The 19,257-nt window shown below is 34.2% G+C and overlaps 2 protein-coding genes across 2 annotated transcripts; one reads left to right on the forward strand and one right to left on the reverse strand.

Annotated features, from left to right (window-relative positions):
- The first annotated feature begins 1,007 nt into the window (after window positions 1-1,007).
- On the forward strand, window positions 1,008-2,636 carry LOC112714735 (transcription factor ILR3). Its single transcript, XM_025766392.3, has 5 exons — window positions 1,008-1,304; window positions 1,378-1,440; window positions 1,665-1,745; window positions 1,852-2,014; window positions 2,119-2,636. Exons 1-5 carry the CDS (start codon window positions 1,192-1,194, stop codon window positions 2,386-2,388), a joined length of 690 nt encoding a protein of 229 aa, XP_025622177.1. The 5' UTR covers window positions 1,008-1,191; the 3' UTR covers window positions 2,389-2,636.
- A 196-nt stretch (window positions 2,637-2,832) lies between these two features.
- LOC112714734 (sulfite exporter TauE/SafE family protein 5) lies at window positions 2,833-4,817 on the reverse strand. Its single transcript, XM_025766391.3, has 4 exons — window positions 3,990-4,817; window positions 3,671-3,796; window positions 3,411-3,557; window positions 2,833-3,269 (listed from the first exon to the last, which is right to left on the reverse strand). Exons 1-4 carry the CDS (start codon window positions 4,815-4,817, stop codon window positions 2,961-2,963), a joined length of 1,410 nt encoding a protein of 469 aa, XP_025622176.1. The 3' UTR covers window positions 2,833-2,960.
- Window positions 4,818-19,257: the final 14,440 nt, after the last annotated feature.

The raw sequence follows: 19,257 nt of genomic DNA on the forward strand, positions 1-19,257 counted from the left end.
GATCCAACATATGCCAAATTGCCTTTGATCATTCACAGTCTCTAAGGAAATGCTCCATAATCTCCTGCGCCTTATTACATCTCTTACACATATTTAAAGAAGCTAAATGCCGCTTGAATCGAAAGGTCTCGGTTACTAGAGCATTAAGCCAAACCACATAGTAAATTTGAACTTCTCCAGAGTGTTTGTATTCCACAACCAGTTCCAGTTACTATTGGTATTTCAATTTAATGTTTTCTCTAATAACCATCTATAACCCTCCCTTGCATTATACTTTTTTGTTGTTGCAGACCACCACTCCCATTATGGCTCTAACTCAATCGATCTAGGATATCTCAGACCACAAATAAATTACTTAATTTCATGCGGAATAGGCATGGTAAGACTATCAACCTCTCAAGATACGCATTTCCACAAGTCAGCTACTATGAAATCTGATTCAAAAATATGTACATAAAGAATAAGGTTGCAAAACTTACCAAAAAGAGTCTACTCATCATACCAAACTGATTTGTGGATATTCCCAATATTTCAATGAAACTCTTTCTTAAGATTTTTACTATTTTCGTTCATACCAGATTGATTCCTGAGAATAAATAAGAGGTATATTAATAAAGATAATAGAATTTAAATTACATTCGCAAGTTTAAACTCTTCAATTTGAACTTTACATACATTTTGAATCCTTTGCTTTGATTTTATTTGACTTGATTTCAAAATAACAAATTTATTTTCATTCAAACACAATATATAGTTCTTTGACATTTTACAATATTAAATATTATTTCTGTATCATTAACAAATTAAATTACTAGTTTTGATTTTTTTTAATTTAAAAATTACTAATTTTTTGGTGACTTGAAAATTACTAATTTGGTTGTACTAATAGGCATTAGTGTAGCAAATAAAATAGCACAACTAGCTACGGCAAGCGTATATGGGCCTTAATGGACCAGACCACAGTGAGGCCCAAAATAACATTACAAATTGATAAAAAAAAAAAGAAATGAACGAATAAAAAATGAGTGGCGTATGGAAAGTGGGCATTGGTGTCTCATTGGGAGTCTGTGATGAGATATTCATATTCCATTCCCTTGCCACCATTTTCTTTCGTTCTTTCTTAATTCTTACTCTGAACTCTGAAGTCTGAACCACTCACTAGTCAGTAGTCACTATCACTAGGTTCCGGGAATGGGTTCATCGGAAAACCCCAATTGGGTTCTGGACTACGCATATCTCGATGACATTCACTCTCTTTCTGACCCTTCCAACTTCTCTTGGCCCCCTCCTCCAACCCCCCTAAGGTTTCATCTCACACTATTCTCCCTCTTTCTTCCTTTCATGCATTTTCGTATACTCACTACTCTTTTATGCCAGTGCCGACCTTCATCAATCGCTTCCCAATTCTCATGGACCCGATCAATCTGCCTCAAGAAAACGGTATGCTACTTACTTATGTTCCCAGCTATTCAATTAGTTGCTCTTTGTTTAGTTATAATTGCTCCTTTCAATGCATGTGCATGGAATCTGCATTGTTTATATATGCTTAACAAGTTAAAAGGAGCACTGTGCTTTTCAAATTTGCTAAGGTTCTTTCTCTTCTGTAGCTGAATTGTCTTCACCACATAGCTATCAACACTTTGTGTCCATTTCTTCTGTTACAGCTTGAGGTCAGGATCTTGCAACACTACTTCTGGTTCAAAAGCGTGTAGAGAGAAAATGCGAAGGGATAGATTGAATGACAAGTATATCTAATTCACTTGTTCTCTTTGTGTTCATGTTTGTCTTTTAATGTTACAGTTATTTTATCTAATTTCACTAAAGTGACATATTGTAAACATTTTTTGAAAGATTTTTGGAACTTGGTTCCATTTTGGAGCCCGGAAGGCCTCCCAAAACGGACAAGGCTGCTATACTGAGTGACGCGGTTCAACTGGTGTCGCAGCTGCGAGGGGAGGCTCAGAAGCTTAAAGAATCAACTGAGAATCTGCAGGAGAAAATCAATGAATTGAAGGTGTGTATAGTACTTGCTATGCAAGTCTTAATTATACATATCATATAATCATTAACCTTGCTCACATTCTTATCTTTTATGCCATTTTGATTACTTTTGCATAGGCTGAGAAAAATGAGCTCCGCGACGAGAAGCAGCGGCTAAAAGCAGAGAAAGATAGCCTTGAGAAGCAGCTCAAAGCCTTGAATACACCACCTGGTTTCCTGCACCATCCTCCTACACTTCCAGCTGTTTTCCCTCATGCACCAGGGCAAGTTCTTGGAAGCAAGCTGGTGCCTTTCATGGGCTACCCAGGAGTTTCCATGTGGCAGTTTTTACCACCTGCTGCTGTCGACACATCGCAGGACCATGTACTCCGGCCCCCGGTTGCATAATCCGGAAAATCTGTTTGTATTTTTCTTTAATGGATAGAGGGTATCTTTTTTTGATGTCTGTGATGTTCCTTTCACATTTCTGAAAAGTTAGGGACAAAAAGATGGAAATGTGGAGATTGAAGAGCTTCTATGGTAACAAGTCATCTTTTTTGGTTTTAGGTTCAACCAACTTGTGCAAGTTATGTAAGAGTAGTGTGCATTTAGTGATTTTGGATACTAGTTCATTGATGACAACTTCAATTTGCACATATCTTATTTTTTTTCTTTTCTATTCTTGTTTTCTTGTTAATGCTGCAATCCAGCCAACTTTTACTCATGATTTTCCGGAAGTTTTCAAGTTACTGGACATGACTAAAAGTTGATGTCACAGTAGTCAAGTATGCCATTAATAATAATTAGCAACACTTCTAAATGTTAGGCTAGTGCCATATAATCTGCATAAGGTTATGCTGAATAGCAGGAGTCTATAATATTATTTATATATATGATATTTGATGACAAGTTATCTAGTGAGATGAAAGTCTACAAAACACACACAAACGAAATTGTTCTAACAAAATTGTTCTCAATACTCAACAGGGTAGTTTGAACCCCATGTATTTCCCTGAATTGTAGTCTTTCCAAACCTCAATGGCTCCAAAGCTTGTCATTAGAACAGCACTTAAAGACATCACGATACCAACTGAGAAAACAATCAAAGAGGTCCTTCCATACTTCTGAATTGCTTTCTGAACCACCAATAACCCCAGAAGAGATGCAATAAAACTTATTGTAGCCAGTATGAGGGCAATTTCTATATGTTCCATCCCCAACAGCAGATATTGCAACGCTGACATGACTGAAGAGAAGAAAACCATGAATGAACATGTTGCTGCTGTTACCTGCACAAGAAGAATATTTATTTGATTAATTGGCAAATACTCCTTCTATTCCTTTTTATCTGATGCTGACTTACTGTTAACTTTAGGTACATATTTGGATTGTATATAGAGACAGCGATTCAAAGAGATGCCGAGGCTTACCTCAGGAGCTACTCCGACTTGAAGAAGAAACGGACTTATCAGCATTCCACCACCAATGCCAAAGACGCCGCCCAACAGCCCTGCCAGAAATGCCATCAATGGAAAAACAAGCTTGTGCGAAGCACTATTTTTTGTCAGGTCTGGACACTGCAACGTCATTTCAATGGAAGTTATCTCTGATCAGAGTTTGAATGAGGTTAAGGACAATAAAGAAAGTAAATTTTCTAAGACTATGTATGATGATTATGATACTAACTAACCTCTTGTTGGTCTTGAAGTCTCTCTTTCCGAAATACAATCCAAGCTGTGAAAACCACAGCAAGTGGTACTTGAACTGATGACAGAATCCAGTATTCTAATCCACATGGCTCCATTGGAATGATGCTCTGAACAGTTTGAACAATTGCAAGCAGAGGGATTGACAACATAATGGAGTCAAAGTTAGAAGAAAAACAACTGCTCTAAAAGTTTGGTAAATCTATCTCAAAAACATAATAATAGATTTTTTTTTATATTTTTATACTGTCATCCAATTAGGTGCTGTTACATAAAATTCAAGCCGCCTAATGATAACCTTACCTGTCCATATTTGTTGCCGCGAAGAAGATAGACAGAAAAGAAGGAGAACCAGACCAAAAACAAGACCCCCAATTTCAACCAAGGGAGTCTCTCGTTGCTGTTGACTTCAGGAACAAGAAGAGGCTCTTCCATGCTCTTTGACCCTTCATTTTCTTTATATTCCTCAGTGGTGCCTATCTCATTTCCTAGCTGCCCCTTCTCAAGTTTCTCAGCAAGTCCAAATTTTTTCCTCATCTCTTCTGACTCATTCCTCCAAAACCGCATCGCGCTATTGCAAGTCTTTGAGGTACACCAAGCAAGAAAGACGGCAAAAAGCGCAGTGATCAACCATTCTGGGAAAACAAGGTTGCAGATAACTCCCACACTCACTCCTAGCAACATACATGGTTCGGACAAAAGAGCTATGTCATAGTCAATCAATGACTTCCCCCCAAGCTTAGTACTTTTTCTGCATAGATTGCACATAACATTTGCTATTGATCCTCCTGTGACCATGAAAGCAGAGAGACTTGAAGCTGTCTTAAGGTCCAAGCCAGCCACAATGGTTAGTATTGGTATGAAAAGGCCACCACCACCTATTCCACCAGCACTAGATATGGAAGAAGCTATGAAGCATAGCACTCCTGCAAGAACCATAAGCCATGAAACAAATGTTTGTGACTCTTGTGCTTCATTTCTCCATTGGTAGATTCTATCTAGCAAGTGGTCAATAGTATTGAGCATGTTATTATCTGAAATGGGGTGCGTTTGTTTTGCATTGGAAGGATTGAATTTGAAGGCAGAGAACGTGAGGAAGACTAATAAGCATGCAAGACTCGGAGTCTTCATTTTCTTGGCTATGATTATGATTATGGGGGTGTGAATATTTTGGTGAAGAGAGTATGTGCTGTCCTATCTGAATGGCATTATGCCTTTATATAGAGAGACATATATACACATGAACTTTTGAGAGTGCATAGAGTTGTTACCATGCAAGACAAAATGCATAACATCTACATGGACGACAATAGTAGTGGGAAAAATCATGGAATTAAACAAAACGAAAAAAATCGAGACTTCGAGAGTGCATATTTAGGTCAATCATACCTTACTTTTTTTTGTTGGAGCACTATGAAACACGGACACTTCGTTGAATTGCCGTGTCTGCGTGTCAGACACATTTGAATACGACACTCACCAACATTCGTCTGTGTCTAAACCGTGTCTTAATAAAAATAAAAAATTTTTACTTGACAGGCTTGGACACACCTAAATATCATCACGTATCAGCGTATCTAATCTTATTCTTAACATATATTTTTTAAATAAATTTAGATATAGTATATATTATTATTTATTAAAATAAAAAGTATTTTAAATACTTAATATAATTAAAATAAGAGATTAAAATAATTAAAAAATTAATTTATATTTTAATATTAATAAAATATCAAAATATAATTACGATTTATTTAAAAAATACATTATATTTTATATATATGCGTGTCCCCGTGTCTTATAAGATTTTAAAATTCGCGTATCGGTATGTCCCGTGTCGTGTCGTATTCCGTATTCGTGTCAGGTGCATCATAGAATTTAATCATAGAATTTAATATGTATTTAATGAACATAGGCAATTATTTAGTTTTTATATAATCACTAAATATTATAAATTCACATGAGTAATTATAATTTTTTTTTTTAAGATGATTTGGTGGATCCAACCTAATGAAAACAACAGGGAGTAAAAAAAATGTCAAGAGCAATAGGTTCGTACATCAGAAGAAATACATCATCTTCTTCTATAGGAAGAAAGATATATTGAATAATATAAAGGAGTGCAACTTTGCAAGTGTTTTCTACCGGATAATAAAAATTAGAGAGCTAATGTCACAAATTTATATATTAAAACAATTGATGATCTGGATCTCATTTACTATACTAGCAAACTCCTTAGTCATAATAGTAAAAGAGAGAGAATACATTATTTAATCTGAAAATGAAGTCCGTGTACTTGGTCTTCTATTCTACTCAATACATTTTACATAATGCATCATGCATGTATGTGTATCCATTATAATGGAGTTAGTATATACTATATAGGTAGTTCGTAATCTTTATAGCGGGTGAACATAATCTCTATCCACTATCTGCTGCATGATACAGATAAATACTTACGTGGCTACAAGAACTTTATATTATATAGTTGTTTATAATTTCTTTTTGGTACTTTTTCAAGGTTAGATTAAATTAAAGCTTCTATCTTATGTGTATGATATGATATCCTCTGTCGAAAACGATGGAATTGTTTTTCATCAATTTTAAACTCACAATGGCAAGAGTTCATGTAAAAAGAACCGAGTCTGGAAATGTTAAATATATTCAGTTGGGCGTATTATATTATATCCATTGTAAAAGTTGACAACTTGTGTTTGTGTATGATATGTGTGTCACATTGATATGCCCAACTAGATTGAGACAATGGTTGGCAAAAACAGAAGAATAGGTCAAGTTAGGTGTTCTTCTTTGAGTGAATATTCCATCCGATCCCTAACAATTATCTGGAAAGGATAACGAAATCCAAAAAAAAACATCTAATCCGGCCCCTAATCTTTTTTTTTGGACTGATTAGTCCCTGTGGCAAAAAAAAACAACATTGATTTTTTTTCTGCACAGGGACCTCGTTGTCTTTTCGGGTTGGATTTTTTTTGTCAAAAACCTCGTTGTCTTTCAAGGTAATTGTTAGGGACTATTTTAGGTTTTTCTCTTCTTTTTTTTCCCCCAAAGGTCAAAAAGCTAAGTTAGGTTTAAGCTTTCAGTTTTAATCTCATGAAGAAAAAAAAAAGATTTCAGTTTTAATCTGAGCTAGAAGCATACACTCTTAAATTACATACTATTTATTTTTGCATAACTCATTTTGATCTTATTAGTATATATTTGAGGAGGTAATAGGACAAAATGAAATTGCTAACTTATTACACACGTGTGTATATCTTTATAAATCTGGTCAAATAAGAACAATGAGACGGAAGTTCTATGTGAAAAATCAAGGTAAGAATTACTAAAACGTAATGTTACCTTGCCAGAAAAATGTACATTGTTATATGATACTTTCTTATCTTAAAAGGACTATAATGAATACTATTTTCTTATCTTAATAATATATATTTCTTTTCCTACAGACACTGAAAGTAATGGTTTTGTTCCTTCTCAGCTTGTTAATATATTGCCTAACCATGGGAACTATCCATAGAAAGAAGCATGTTTTAAAGATAACAATAAGAATTAGTGGGGATAGGCACTGCCAAATAAATAAACATTTCTTTTCTTTAACAAAAAATAAACAATAACCTAACGATGAATTGACTTGTACAGTGAAAAAATGAAAAAACATTAATTAGTGCGGCAGCGATAATATCATTATCTCAAAAAGTAGGCAATTTTTCCAGACATGGTGACAAGGACAACCTCTTGTGGCTAACAATGTCCCTTCAATCATCAATGCAAACTAGAAAACACACAAGCAATCTATCATGATCTTATTAATTTTTCATCTTTTTCGTCACATTGTTTTGCATTCTAATGCACAAAGCAAAATACAGTCAGATTCAAGCTCAATTTTTCTTTTTGTTTCAACAAAGAAAAATTAACAACATATTTCTCCTTTGCAATGGTATATATATATATATATATATATATATATATATATATATATATATATATATATATATATATATATATATATGATTAAGTACCTTTGTTTATCTTTTGTCACGACTATAATAATCAAGACTTTTTGGGCCGTACCAACTGACGAAAGCCCAACAAGTCCTTAAATGACTCAAAGCCCAATTCTCCACAAAGATTAATTTTCATTAAAAAAATATATTTTTTTTAATTTTTCACGTTATTTTCTAACTCAACAAATCAAGAACTAATTCATTATAATATTAAATAAAAATTAAAAAAAAATAAAAATTACAATTAAATTTTTAAAAAATATGTATTACATATGATGTTTTTATTTTTTAGATATTTTTATTATAAGAAAATCTCTATTTTTTTGTTATAGCATTACCTTTTATATTTATATAGGTTACTGAAAACAAAATTATTTATTTAATTATTGAACGGAGAACAGGATCTTACTCTGTTCTCATAAAACTGAAATTAAGTAAAATATGCGGTAAAACATTTTAGTAATATGTAAGAAATATAGAGGACAAAACTCTAAAAGAAAACCAACGTTCATAGATAATTTTTTTATGTATATTTAATAAAAACTGGGAAGGATGCTTTTGAAGGGGATAAAAACAAAGAAATAAAAGAAAAGAAAAGAAAAGACAGTTGATAATATTGAATCGAAAGTTCGAAACAAATGTTGCACTAAACTTTTTGAAATTGAATTAGTGGGTAACTTTTGTTACTTTCTTCATCGGCAAAAGAATTGCTTAACGTGTTGGCCATACCCATACCTATCCTTTATGACTTGATGAGTTAATTATACGTAAAAGAAAAAGAAAAAAAGACAAACAAATCTCACTGCATCATATCATAATGTTCCTGTTCAGTGTAATAGTCATAAGGTACATCGTTTCATGGCCAAGTGGAGACTCCTCTTTGCATTCTCTTGTTTAAGTTTATCTTATTGGTAATATTTTTCTCATGTCAAAATTTCCATGTAGTTAGCGTATATAATGTATTTTTTTTTTCAAAGTAATAAATAAATAATAAGTATTTCTTTTCACGCATAATTTATGTATTTAGCATTTTAGATCTAAGCCGAAAGAACAGTGTAAAAAAAAAAAATAATGTAATATTCTGAATACATAACATTTTAAAATATAGTTTGCTTCCAAATTTGGAAGGTATCTGAAGTTAACCCCTCCACTAAATTGTAGATGAATGAATAGATGGTTCGAGAAGGCGGTGGGCCACTGTGGAAAAAGTACATAAAACAAAAATACACTATATTCAATTCAAAATTTTAAGATAATAAATTAATAAATTTTTTATTTTATAAATTTTTTATTTTTTTATTTTTTTAATGTAAGACTAATTTTATATACCCCTCACATTTATAATATTAATTTAAAATTTGTTAGTCGAAATCGTAATAATGATATAACCGGAATCCAAGTTAAACTATTAAAGCCTTCATCCACAAATTCAACTAGTTTGAGTCTTATTTGCGCTTCCAAGGTTTAAATTTAAAATAAAAAATTAACGGCTAAAACAAATTAAGGTCTAAACAATATTAAAAAAAAGATTCATTGACTCTGCTACTCAAATCTATAACATTTAGTGTACATAAATCATTTGTTCGTCACCCAAGAGTTGACTTTGCTTACTTGCATATAAACAAAATCCTAATTAAAGGTTTGAATTTAATTTTATTTTTTTTTGCATAATAGAACACACACTTGTTGTTATTAATTTCCGATCTTAATCTTCTGCTATTAAAGATACTGCTAAAAAAAGAAAAAGAAAAAAGAAAAAAATGGAGACATTGTACTATGTTATTGTTTTTTGTGTTATTAGCTTCGTTGTTTTAGTTCTTCCAAATGGTTTTAGCAGGTTCAGCTCCAGAGCAGCCATATATGTTCGAAACATCGGTCTTGAATTCGAGTCGATATGGCATGGCTCAATGCACAAGAGATATCAGCAGAGTTGATTGCAGAGTGTGTCTTGATTCTCAATTTTCCAGTTTCAGAAATGTTATTGGAAACAAACGAAGATTATCAATTTTATGTGGTACAATGATTATCAATTTTATTCTAATGTCACAACTCTTCTTAATGGTGAGTCTCATCTTATTTATACTGCTTGGTTACCTTGCTTTTAGCAATAATTCTCATTTAGAAATACATTAAGAATAACATTATATGATCAGTAAATATTATTATTTTGAATTAATATTTATTTAATAATAATTTATATTTATATTTATAAATATTTTATATATAAGAAGCATATAATTTACATTTATATTTACTATAATTTTTTACACATAAATTAATACAATTTGTACTTACATTTTTCAAAGTTTGTATATATGAATTAGTAAAATTTTTTTGTTAAAGATAATTTAGTTTGTGCTAGCCAAATGATGATAACCAAAAATACTAAAAATTAAAGACCAAAAAATTTCTCTTTCACTAATGCAAGCTTTGTTTTGTACTACAGATGCTAGGAAGACTTCTTGTGGCGAAATTTTCGGAATTGTTGTAGCTATTGCTGTGTTTCTGTTAGTTTTGTAATTTTAGTTGCTGTTTTATAGTATTTATTCTCATACGATAAAAATTAATTTGTCATTGAACTAAATTCTATTTAAAGGTCTGTCATTGTTCAATAATAATAAATTGCTGCATAAATGCATATAAGTTTCGTATTGCATACGATGGACTATAAAGGAGACTCATCAATTAGCACCAAATTATTTAATTCATTTTTTATTTCTTCTTTTTGTTGGAGGGTTTGATTTTTCATGTATATAATAATGACAAGTTTTTCTTTATTTTTATATTTTTCTATTATTATTTTAATTTTTTCTTTTTTTGATCTTTTTGATCATCTGTGTTTATATCATTTAAGATTTTGTATTCACCATTATTTATAAATAGAGGACCTAAGTTTCTCTAGGTATTCATTCATTCCTCACACCTCATACTTCTTAGATTCATTTTGACTTGAGCGTCGGAGTGTCTTTGCAGCCCTCCTCATCACCCCAGTCAAGCGATCCGGCATCCGCCTCGACTCGCAAGTTTCCGATCCATCCCTCAACCCGTACCGGAGGCATTTAGTACATTGGCGCCGTCTGTGGAAAACTCGCAACGTTGAGACGGAATGGCGGACGGATTCGAAGAGCGATCCCCGAGCCACCACGATAACTCCCGAACAAGGAACTCGACTCCCGAACATCAAGAAGTTACACCCCATGGAAGGATAGCAAGCGCTATTCGCCAGACCACTCCAATGCAGAACAAAGAAAGCAGCCCCATCATCGTCGAGGCATGACACCCCAAAAACCTGAGAGAAAAAGCAGCTCAAATGATCCAAGACCTCTGCCTCAGAGTACAAGAACTCGAGGGCCGAGTTGCAACCAAGGAAAAGCACAACACCGAAAACGGAAGTCACGCAACCTCCAGATCAAGATCTCGCCATGAAACCAGGCACGGCAGGTCGCCAGAACGGCGACACGGCAAGAGGTACAATCGCAACGTCTCCCGTGATCACGAACACGACAGGACGCCAGAACGACGATATGGCAAGAGGTACGATCATAACATCTCACACGACCCGGCTCATCAACATGACACGGACAACGACCGACAACACCGAGAGGCCAAACGCACAAGAAGCGACCATGTGATAATGAGAGCTACTTCCTTTACTGAAAGAATCCTGAAAGCAAAACTCCCTAAAGGCTTTGACAAACCCACAGATATGACGTACGACAGAACTAAGGATCCCCAGGAACACTTAACGGCCTTCGATAACAATGGTTGCTATTGTTAAATATGTTTTTTTAATTTATAATTAAAAAAATCCTTGAAGAAGTCATGTTTGTTGTCTGTGTATTTTTATGTATTCCTATATACTGTTTGTAGATCTATATACTATTTGGAGATGATGATAATAGATTAAAAATGCGGAATTCAAAAAACTTAAAAGGGAGTTCGCCGGGGTTAGGCGAACTCTATAAAATCTATAGAGTTCGCCAGAGGTTAGGCGAACTTGCCAATTTTTATAGAGTTCGTCGGGAGTCCGACAAACTTACTTAAATGCACAAAAAAAAAATCGTGTTTTGGAAATTAAAGTCCAAAAATGATGTTGGGGAAATATAATTTTTGTAGAAAGCAATAGAATTGGTGTCATGTTTTTTGTAATAAAAATTCTACAAGACTAATTTTCATTATTATTTAGTAATTTTTTTAAGAAAAAAATTGAATTATTCCAAAATAATTGTGTTAGAGATTGAAATGTTCATTTTTTTGTCTTTCCAGAAAATACAAAAATTGAGTTGGGTTTACTCTTTTATTTACGAAATTCGGTATATTTTTTTTTTCATTGATGAAAATTTTTGCAAATATAATGTAATTACTATTATAAAGTAGGGTCCATCATGTTCTTAATCCCGCAACGTCATATGAAATTTTTATCAAGCAAAACACTATATTTATAACCAAGTAAATGGGTTTAGGTTTGAAAGTTGGAAATGTTTTTGAGATTTTTGTCTCAATAGAGTATATAGGCTTACACACACGTGAGGATCAAGTTTGATTTCAATTACTTTAGTTTGTATGAAATTGATGTTTTAACTTTTAACTTTATGTAGTGAAAACTTTTCGACAGAAACAATATTTTTCAACTTTAAATTGATTATTGTCAAACTAATTGAGGACGTACACCACCATCACGATGAGTACTTTAATTGATAATTAATATTAATTGCATATTTTTTAAATAAAAGAAAAAGATTATTACATAAAAAGATGGACACATATATAACACGCATAAGGCAAATAAATCAGCCTTTGGCAAAAATGCAAGACCAACAACTTAATATTATACTGGTAGACTAGCCAAATTAAATTGTTACATATTGGTATCTTGGATGGTAACATGCACATTTAAATCTATTCAGTAATGATAACGACCATGTATAATAATCTACTGTATGCAAGAAAGCTGATGAGTTTAATTAATTTAAATTGGTTATTCAAGTAATATATAGGGACGTTCAGCTGGAAAATTGTGTGAAGGGTAATAATAACAACTAATAAGAACGTCTTCTTCGTTATGATGACACTTAACTCTAGCACAACCTAAAAGAGTAGTTACACTCCAAACAATTTGAACATAAGGAATGCAGCTAAATATCTTACCGTCAACACAAGAGTTGGATGGATAATGATAATTTATTTTCGTTTTTAGCCAATTAGCCACAGCTTCTGCTCCAGTAATAAATTTCGGATAACGTTCAATAATTCTGGTATATTTTTGATGATAATATTTTTTTGCAGTACAGTTTACAGCGTGTTTATTCACGTAATCACGAGCATATTTTTTTAACATCGAGTCCCACTTCAACGGTTGGACTCTAACGCGTGTACGTGCATCGTTATGAACTTTAAGATAATCTTTTGGATTATTTTGAGCCAATAAAAATAATGGAACTACACTTATGAAACTTATTACTACCACCGAAAATTTCCGCAACCTTTTCATTTTTTTTAAGTCTTTGATGATTGCAAAAAATTGAAGGCAAGTATTGAATGTGAATTCGTCTATATATATAACATAGTTGCAACTAGATGTACTTAAAATATATATTTAGATAAAATGTCTTTTTATAACATGTTAAGAGTAGTATAATAAATAAAAAATTTTAATGTATTTAATTTATTAAAATTATAAAAGACTTTTAAGAGAAATGTGGAGGTAGCAACGAACAAATGAAAGTAATTATAATATAACGTTAAATATTAGACCAACGGAATTAATGATGGAGACAAGAACCAATTATACAAGTAAAAACCACTGATGATGACCCTTGGCGACACTCTTTCATAATAATGTGGTGAAGCATTTCATTTGCCTCTTTAATTTGTGATTGCAATTAAAATTATATTAAATTTTTCTTGTTATTAGCTTTTCAATAAATAGAATATATCGTAAATGGGTAGCTACCTTCCAATGGATCAAAACTTGGAAGCAATAAGTTTGATCGATCATATGAATACATACATACATGGTGCGGTCTCTCGTGGCCCTTTATGTTCGGTGACTATGCTGGCTATAAGCCAGAGACCAATCAAAAAGTGACAGGTAAAAGATGGAATTGCAACTGACCAAGGATTTGACTTGGTTAAAGACAGGATAAATTTTCTAATGAAGCACGGTAAATGAGTTAGAGAAGAGTTAATTACCAGCTGATTCTTTTATTTTTGGACAATATCCGGACTGGGCAGCCCAACCCGAACCAGATTTGGATCCATGACCTGTTTCCTACCCAAACCCACATTGGCAACTCTCTTCTTCTTCGACTTTCTTCATCTTCCTCCTCAAGGTTCCATCACGCTGCCGCCCTGCATGGAGTTCCGCGCTGTCACCTGTCCTTGTACGAAGCTCTTCCACGACGTCGCCCGTCCCTAACCGCTGCTGTGCTGTTGCAAGATCGGATGAATTGGCACATGTTCCTCACCTGTTGTGGTCTTTCCATGGCCGTCCAGAGCTAACTCCAAGACATATCCGTTGTTTTAATATTATATATTTTCGGAATAAACTAATATGTTAGAAGGTCTAAAATCCACACTGAACTCAAAAAATTAAAGCCCAAACAAACCCAACATATTATCCTTTTCAATCTCTTCCTCCCAACTAAGGAGAGGATCACCACCAAAGTGCCCTGCATCCTCCTCCTCAAGTCTTAGCCAAATCCAGAACCGTACTGTTTCATCCCTTCAGGGAACTGTTCAGCGCAGACTCTCAAACTACAACCGTACGTTAACTCCTTTTCGTTTCTCAGATCTAGAGATCAGAGTCATAGTAACCTCATTCAAAGTGAAGTTCGAAGATAGAGAGTTGTTGATTTGTTAGAGAAGGATGAGACTTTATGATAAGACCCATTGCTAGCGGAAGTTAGATTAAATTTCTAGTACTCTATAACAACTGAATTTGGTGGATTGCTTCTTTGGCTTGGGGTTTGACTTGCCCAAAAAAAAAGGCTATCCAAGATGAAGGTGGCAATGCAGATCGGTGGCAGTAGCCACGAAAGAATTGGCTATGGAAGGCGATAAAGGGACAACTATAATGACCTTTTTAACCTTTGGTCATTCATAAATTTTTAAATTGTTTTTAGTAAAAATATTTTAGTTACCTATCTTGCATTAGTGATGATGATTAATTTTATAACTACAAACCTATCCATTTTTATAATATAACAAGTGTCATTTTATTATTGGCAGGTCAATACCTAGCTATCCTTAGCCACCACTAACCAAGGCACGAGAGACATCACCTACATACATATGTACAAGATCAAGATAGTGAATACATACTTTAGTATATGATTTGATTTTTTTTTTGGTGACTTGTATATGATTTGATTTGTACTAATTAATTTCAGACATTCTAATCAGAAAAAACAGTCACAGGTTAAACCAAAATAAACATAAAGAAAACTGCAAGGCCAACAAGCTCAGCGTGATAGAATGTGCAGACTTATATGAAATTGTAGCGAAGGAGGATGATAAACTATTCAAAGGATAAACATAAAAGATAAAGATTGAAATTAAATAAAAAAGATAAATTAAAATAAAAATAAAAATAAAAAAAATAGATTGAAATTAATACATACAAAAAATATTATATTTTTTTGTCTAATTTCTTGATGTAATTAAAAAAAAAAACTCACTTAATTTAATTTGTGTATACCATGAATTAAAAGTACTTTAATATTTTTCTAATTTTTTTATATTATGACTGTAATAGTTATTAATTAATGAAGTATTTATAACTTTTTGATAGGTTAAAATAAAAAGAATTCTAAACCCATAAATATAAAGTCTAATTAACTAAATAAATAAATTAAAATATATCAAATTAAATTAAACATTCTAAAAATATAAACTAATAACTTTTAAATAATATTTGAACTTCATATTTTTCAAAAAATGCCACATCTATAAATCCCTTCTTGTGGTCTACAATGTATTTTCTCACGTACTTGCGAGCATGCGATGCAAGCTATAGGTCTCATTTTAGTGGATTAATTCCAACTTCGCACGTGTATCGTTGTGACTTGTGAACTTTAAGATAATCTTTTCGAAAGAGTTAATAGTCAAATCGTCCCTGAAAGATATCTCGATCTCCATTTTTGTTCCCGAAAGATAAAGTTAATAAAAATAGTCCCCGAAAGATCATCAAGTTGTTCACGTTCGTCCATCCGTCATCTCCTTCGCCAAGGTGGCTAACGTTTGCTGACGTGTGACGTTAACTGCCAGCATGGCGGACAACGAAAAAGACGCAGTTTTGATTGAATAACCTCCAAGCCTTGATGCGTCGTCGTTTAGTGTCCAGAAGAGATTCAAAACGTTGCAAAGCCTCACCCTATATCATAACAACCATCTCTCTATGTTTGGCTCCAAAATGATTCGTCTCCCTCAAGCTATGCCCTAAGCCTTTCACCCTGCATTTGAACCACGCCATCAACCTTTGTCAGTGTTGGTTGACGATTAAAGCAGAAGAGGTATCGCTACTGAATACAAAGTTCATCGTCTCCTGGAGCAACATTGATTGTGGAGGAAGCCATCGCGATGGTGAGAGGTAACGATGAAAGCTTTTTCATATTTTTTGAGTCATTCTGTGACGTGATGTCTTCCTAGTGGTATGCTGTATGTTTTTCTTTGATTTATGGCAGGATTTGGGGTGATTAAGGGTTTGTGTGACTGTTTTTAAAGAATTTGAGTGTGACAGAATGCTTTGCTTTGATTAGAAAGAAATATGTTCTGCTTGACTTTTTTTGTATGGGGCTACTTTATATTTTTTGTACAGGACATGAAGTTCCATATTAAACATTGTGGTTATCTGTGTATTTGAAAGTTGTATGTGCCCTTTTATTTTGGTGTAGCCTTCTTTTTAGGTTTGTATCCTCATGCAAAACCTTATGAATTTGCTGTGGTATTTATTCTTAAGACAATGTGACAATTAGCCTTCAATGGCTTAAAGTAACAGTGATTCTGATTAGTTTGTAACAATGATTTTGATTAGTTTGCAATATTTAATGGATAGTTTGGTCTTAATCTTAAACAACCAAATTAAAACATCTATTCTCATTCAAGGCATGCAATTCAATACACCATGACATATCAACAGAATTTGGTTTACTTGAAAGTACATAACAAACAACAAAGGATCACATTAATGACAATTACCAGAAATATGAAAATTATTAGCGGTTTCAAAGCTCTAACTTCAGCTTCCAAGCTACCCAGTTTTCGTGTCACCTTCACCCTCCATTCATCATAGTCACCTTTAACCTGCAAATCAGTTCTATAATCTTTCTTTGTTCCACCTTCAGCCACCCCTTGATAGTCATCATCATTGTAGCACCCTAATATTCAAATAGTTATGCTCGAGTCATAAGTCAATGATATTACGGTGGTACGACTCTCAGGTGGATTTTTAATATATAAATATAGATAAATTCGAAAGGAGTATTAATCGAGAAGTCTGAAAAGAGTAGAAATAAAATTGCGAAGACGTATCACTCACGTTTCGACAACAAAAAGATAAAACATGAAGGCGAAAGCGATATACGGACAAGGCATAAAGGAGATTAAGAGACAGATAACAGATAGATATATATAACATAAGTAAATAGCCACTAGTCGCGACCCGCGAAGTTTAGACCGGCTAGGGTACAGTATGAAAGTAGTTGACAACAGTATATCCTAATCTCTCCCAAAGGAAACATGAGAGCCTCTATAGGTGGAGAGATTCTAAGCAAAACACAAAGTAGAGAAAATAAAGATCTTCACCGTTTCTCAGATGAACCACATCTCACTTCTGAGCACTTGGACCTGTATCTGAAAAACAAGAGATATATACGGAATGAGAACCCCGGGGCCATGGGTTCCCAGTACGGTAAAAGTGCCAAATAAATACAATGCACTGCAATAAAAACACACTAAGCATCCTAAACTTCTTCAACAATTATCCATCCTAGGTTCTCGCTAATCCATGAATAGGCAACTGTCATAAAGGAGTGCTAAAACTAATTCATGTTTCACATGTTTTCCAACTCGTTGACTCTTCCACGAATCAAACTCAGAATCATAAACAAAACCATCACCAGTTATTCTACCTCAGCAATTATGTATCAATACATCATACTCTCGCCTGGAGCTAGTGAAACCACATCACTGCGTCTACCCAGGGAGCTCAAATTATCTCATCAAGAACAACCCTCAACATCCACCGACACCAGCATGAGGGGCCTCTCAGTTGTACAAGCACAAGCAATACAGGCAAGTAATACACAAATAAGGTACAAGTAGAACAAGTAGCACATAATCAGTTAACATAGCATATATGATGTAGAAATCCAAAATAAATAGGCAAACCCAAACGATTCAAACATATGCAAATGATGTATGCCTGCCCTATGGCTGATGATATCATCTGTCGATTATATAACCAACCCGACATGTCCTGGTAGCTAACCATTGGACAGAAATACCCCTTGCGGAGCAAGTAGGCTTGAACTACAACCCCCTTGCTACTACCCGCTCAACCCAAAGCCAGTGGAATAACTACTACTGCGGCTACTACCCAGGCGGGTGTTCAAAAGTTCAACCTGGAGCGAGTGGATTCACCACTATTGCTGCTACTACCCAGGCATCACAATCTCTGACCTCGAGCAAGTGGGACGAACCACAACCCTTGCTACTACCCAGGATCTCAGAATATACATTCGTTCAGTTTAAAAGCAATCCTCATTGTTATCAAATCTCAACATTAACCTGGAGTAAGTGGGACGAACCACCACCCCTTACTACTACCCAGGTATCACAAATACGTTCATTCAAAACTCCATAATTAAACTCATTTATCATAAACATTCTCATACCCGGAGCAAGTGGACAACGCCACTGCCTACTACCCGGGTTCACACATCATATTTCAACATTTTCCATTATTATCCATTTAACACATTCATTCAATAATCATATATGCATTTATACTCAGCCATAATCAATAATGGCTTTGCAGTAACCCGGCAATAACTCAGCCATCTGGCTCATGGTTCAATCAAGAACCAGTCATTTATCAATAAATATAGCCCTTCGGCTTATGGCATACACGGTACTTCCACCGTCATCCTCCATATCTCATATAATCATCTTTGATCATCATTGATCACAATTTTTCCCCTTGCTTCATTCGCAAGTTACCACATCCCCTAGCTCCTTCCTCATTGCTAGGCATATAATAAAGATTTAATACATCAGGGGTGAGATCGGAGGCTTAGAAGTATGAGATTTGGCTTTTAAAACTCACAAATCAACTTTGGCATGAAAACAGGGCCACGCGCACGCGTGGATGGCCACAAAGCTCATCGACGCGTATGCGTCATACACATGGACGCGCGGATTGAAACACAGCCAGACGACGCGTATGCGTCAGCCACGCGTACGCATGGGTGCATTTGCGCTCCAGGCACAAAATTGGCACAACTCTGGCACAACTCTCGGGAAAATGGCTGGGCATTGCGTGTAGCGCA

The sequence above is a fragment of the Arachis hypogaea genome, chromosome 10 (assembly GCF_003086295.3).
Source record: "Arachis hypogaea cultivar Tifrunner chromosome 10, arahy.Tifrunner.gnm2.J5K5, whole genome shotgun sequence".
NCBI lineage: Eukaryota > Viridiplantae > Streptophyta > Magnoliopsida > Fabales > Fabaceae > Arachis > Arachis hypogaea.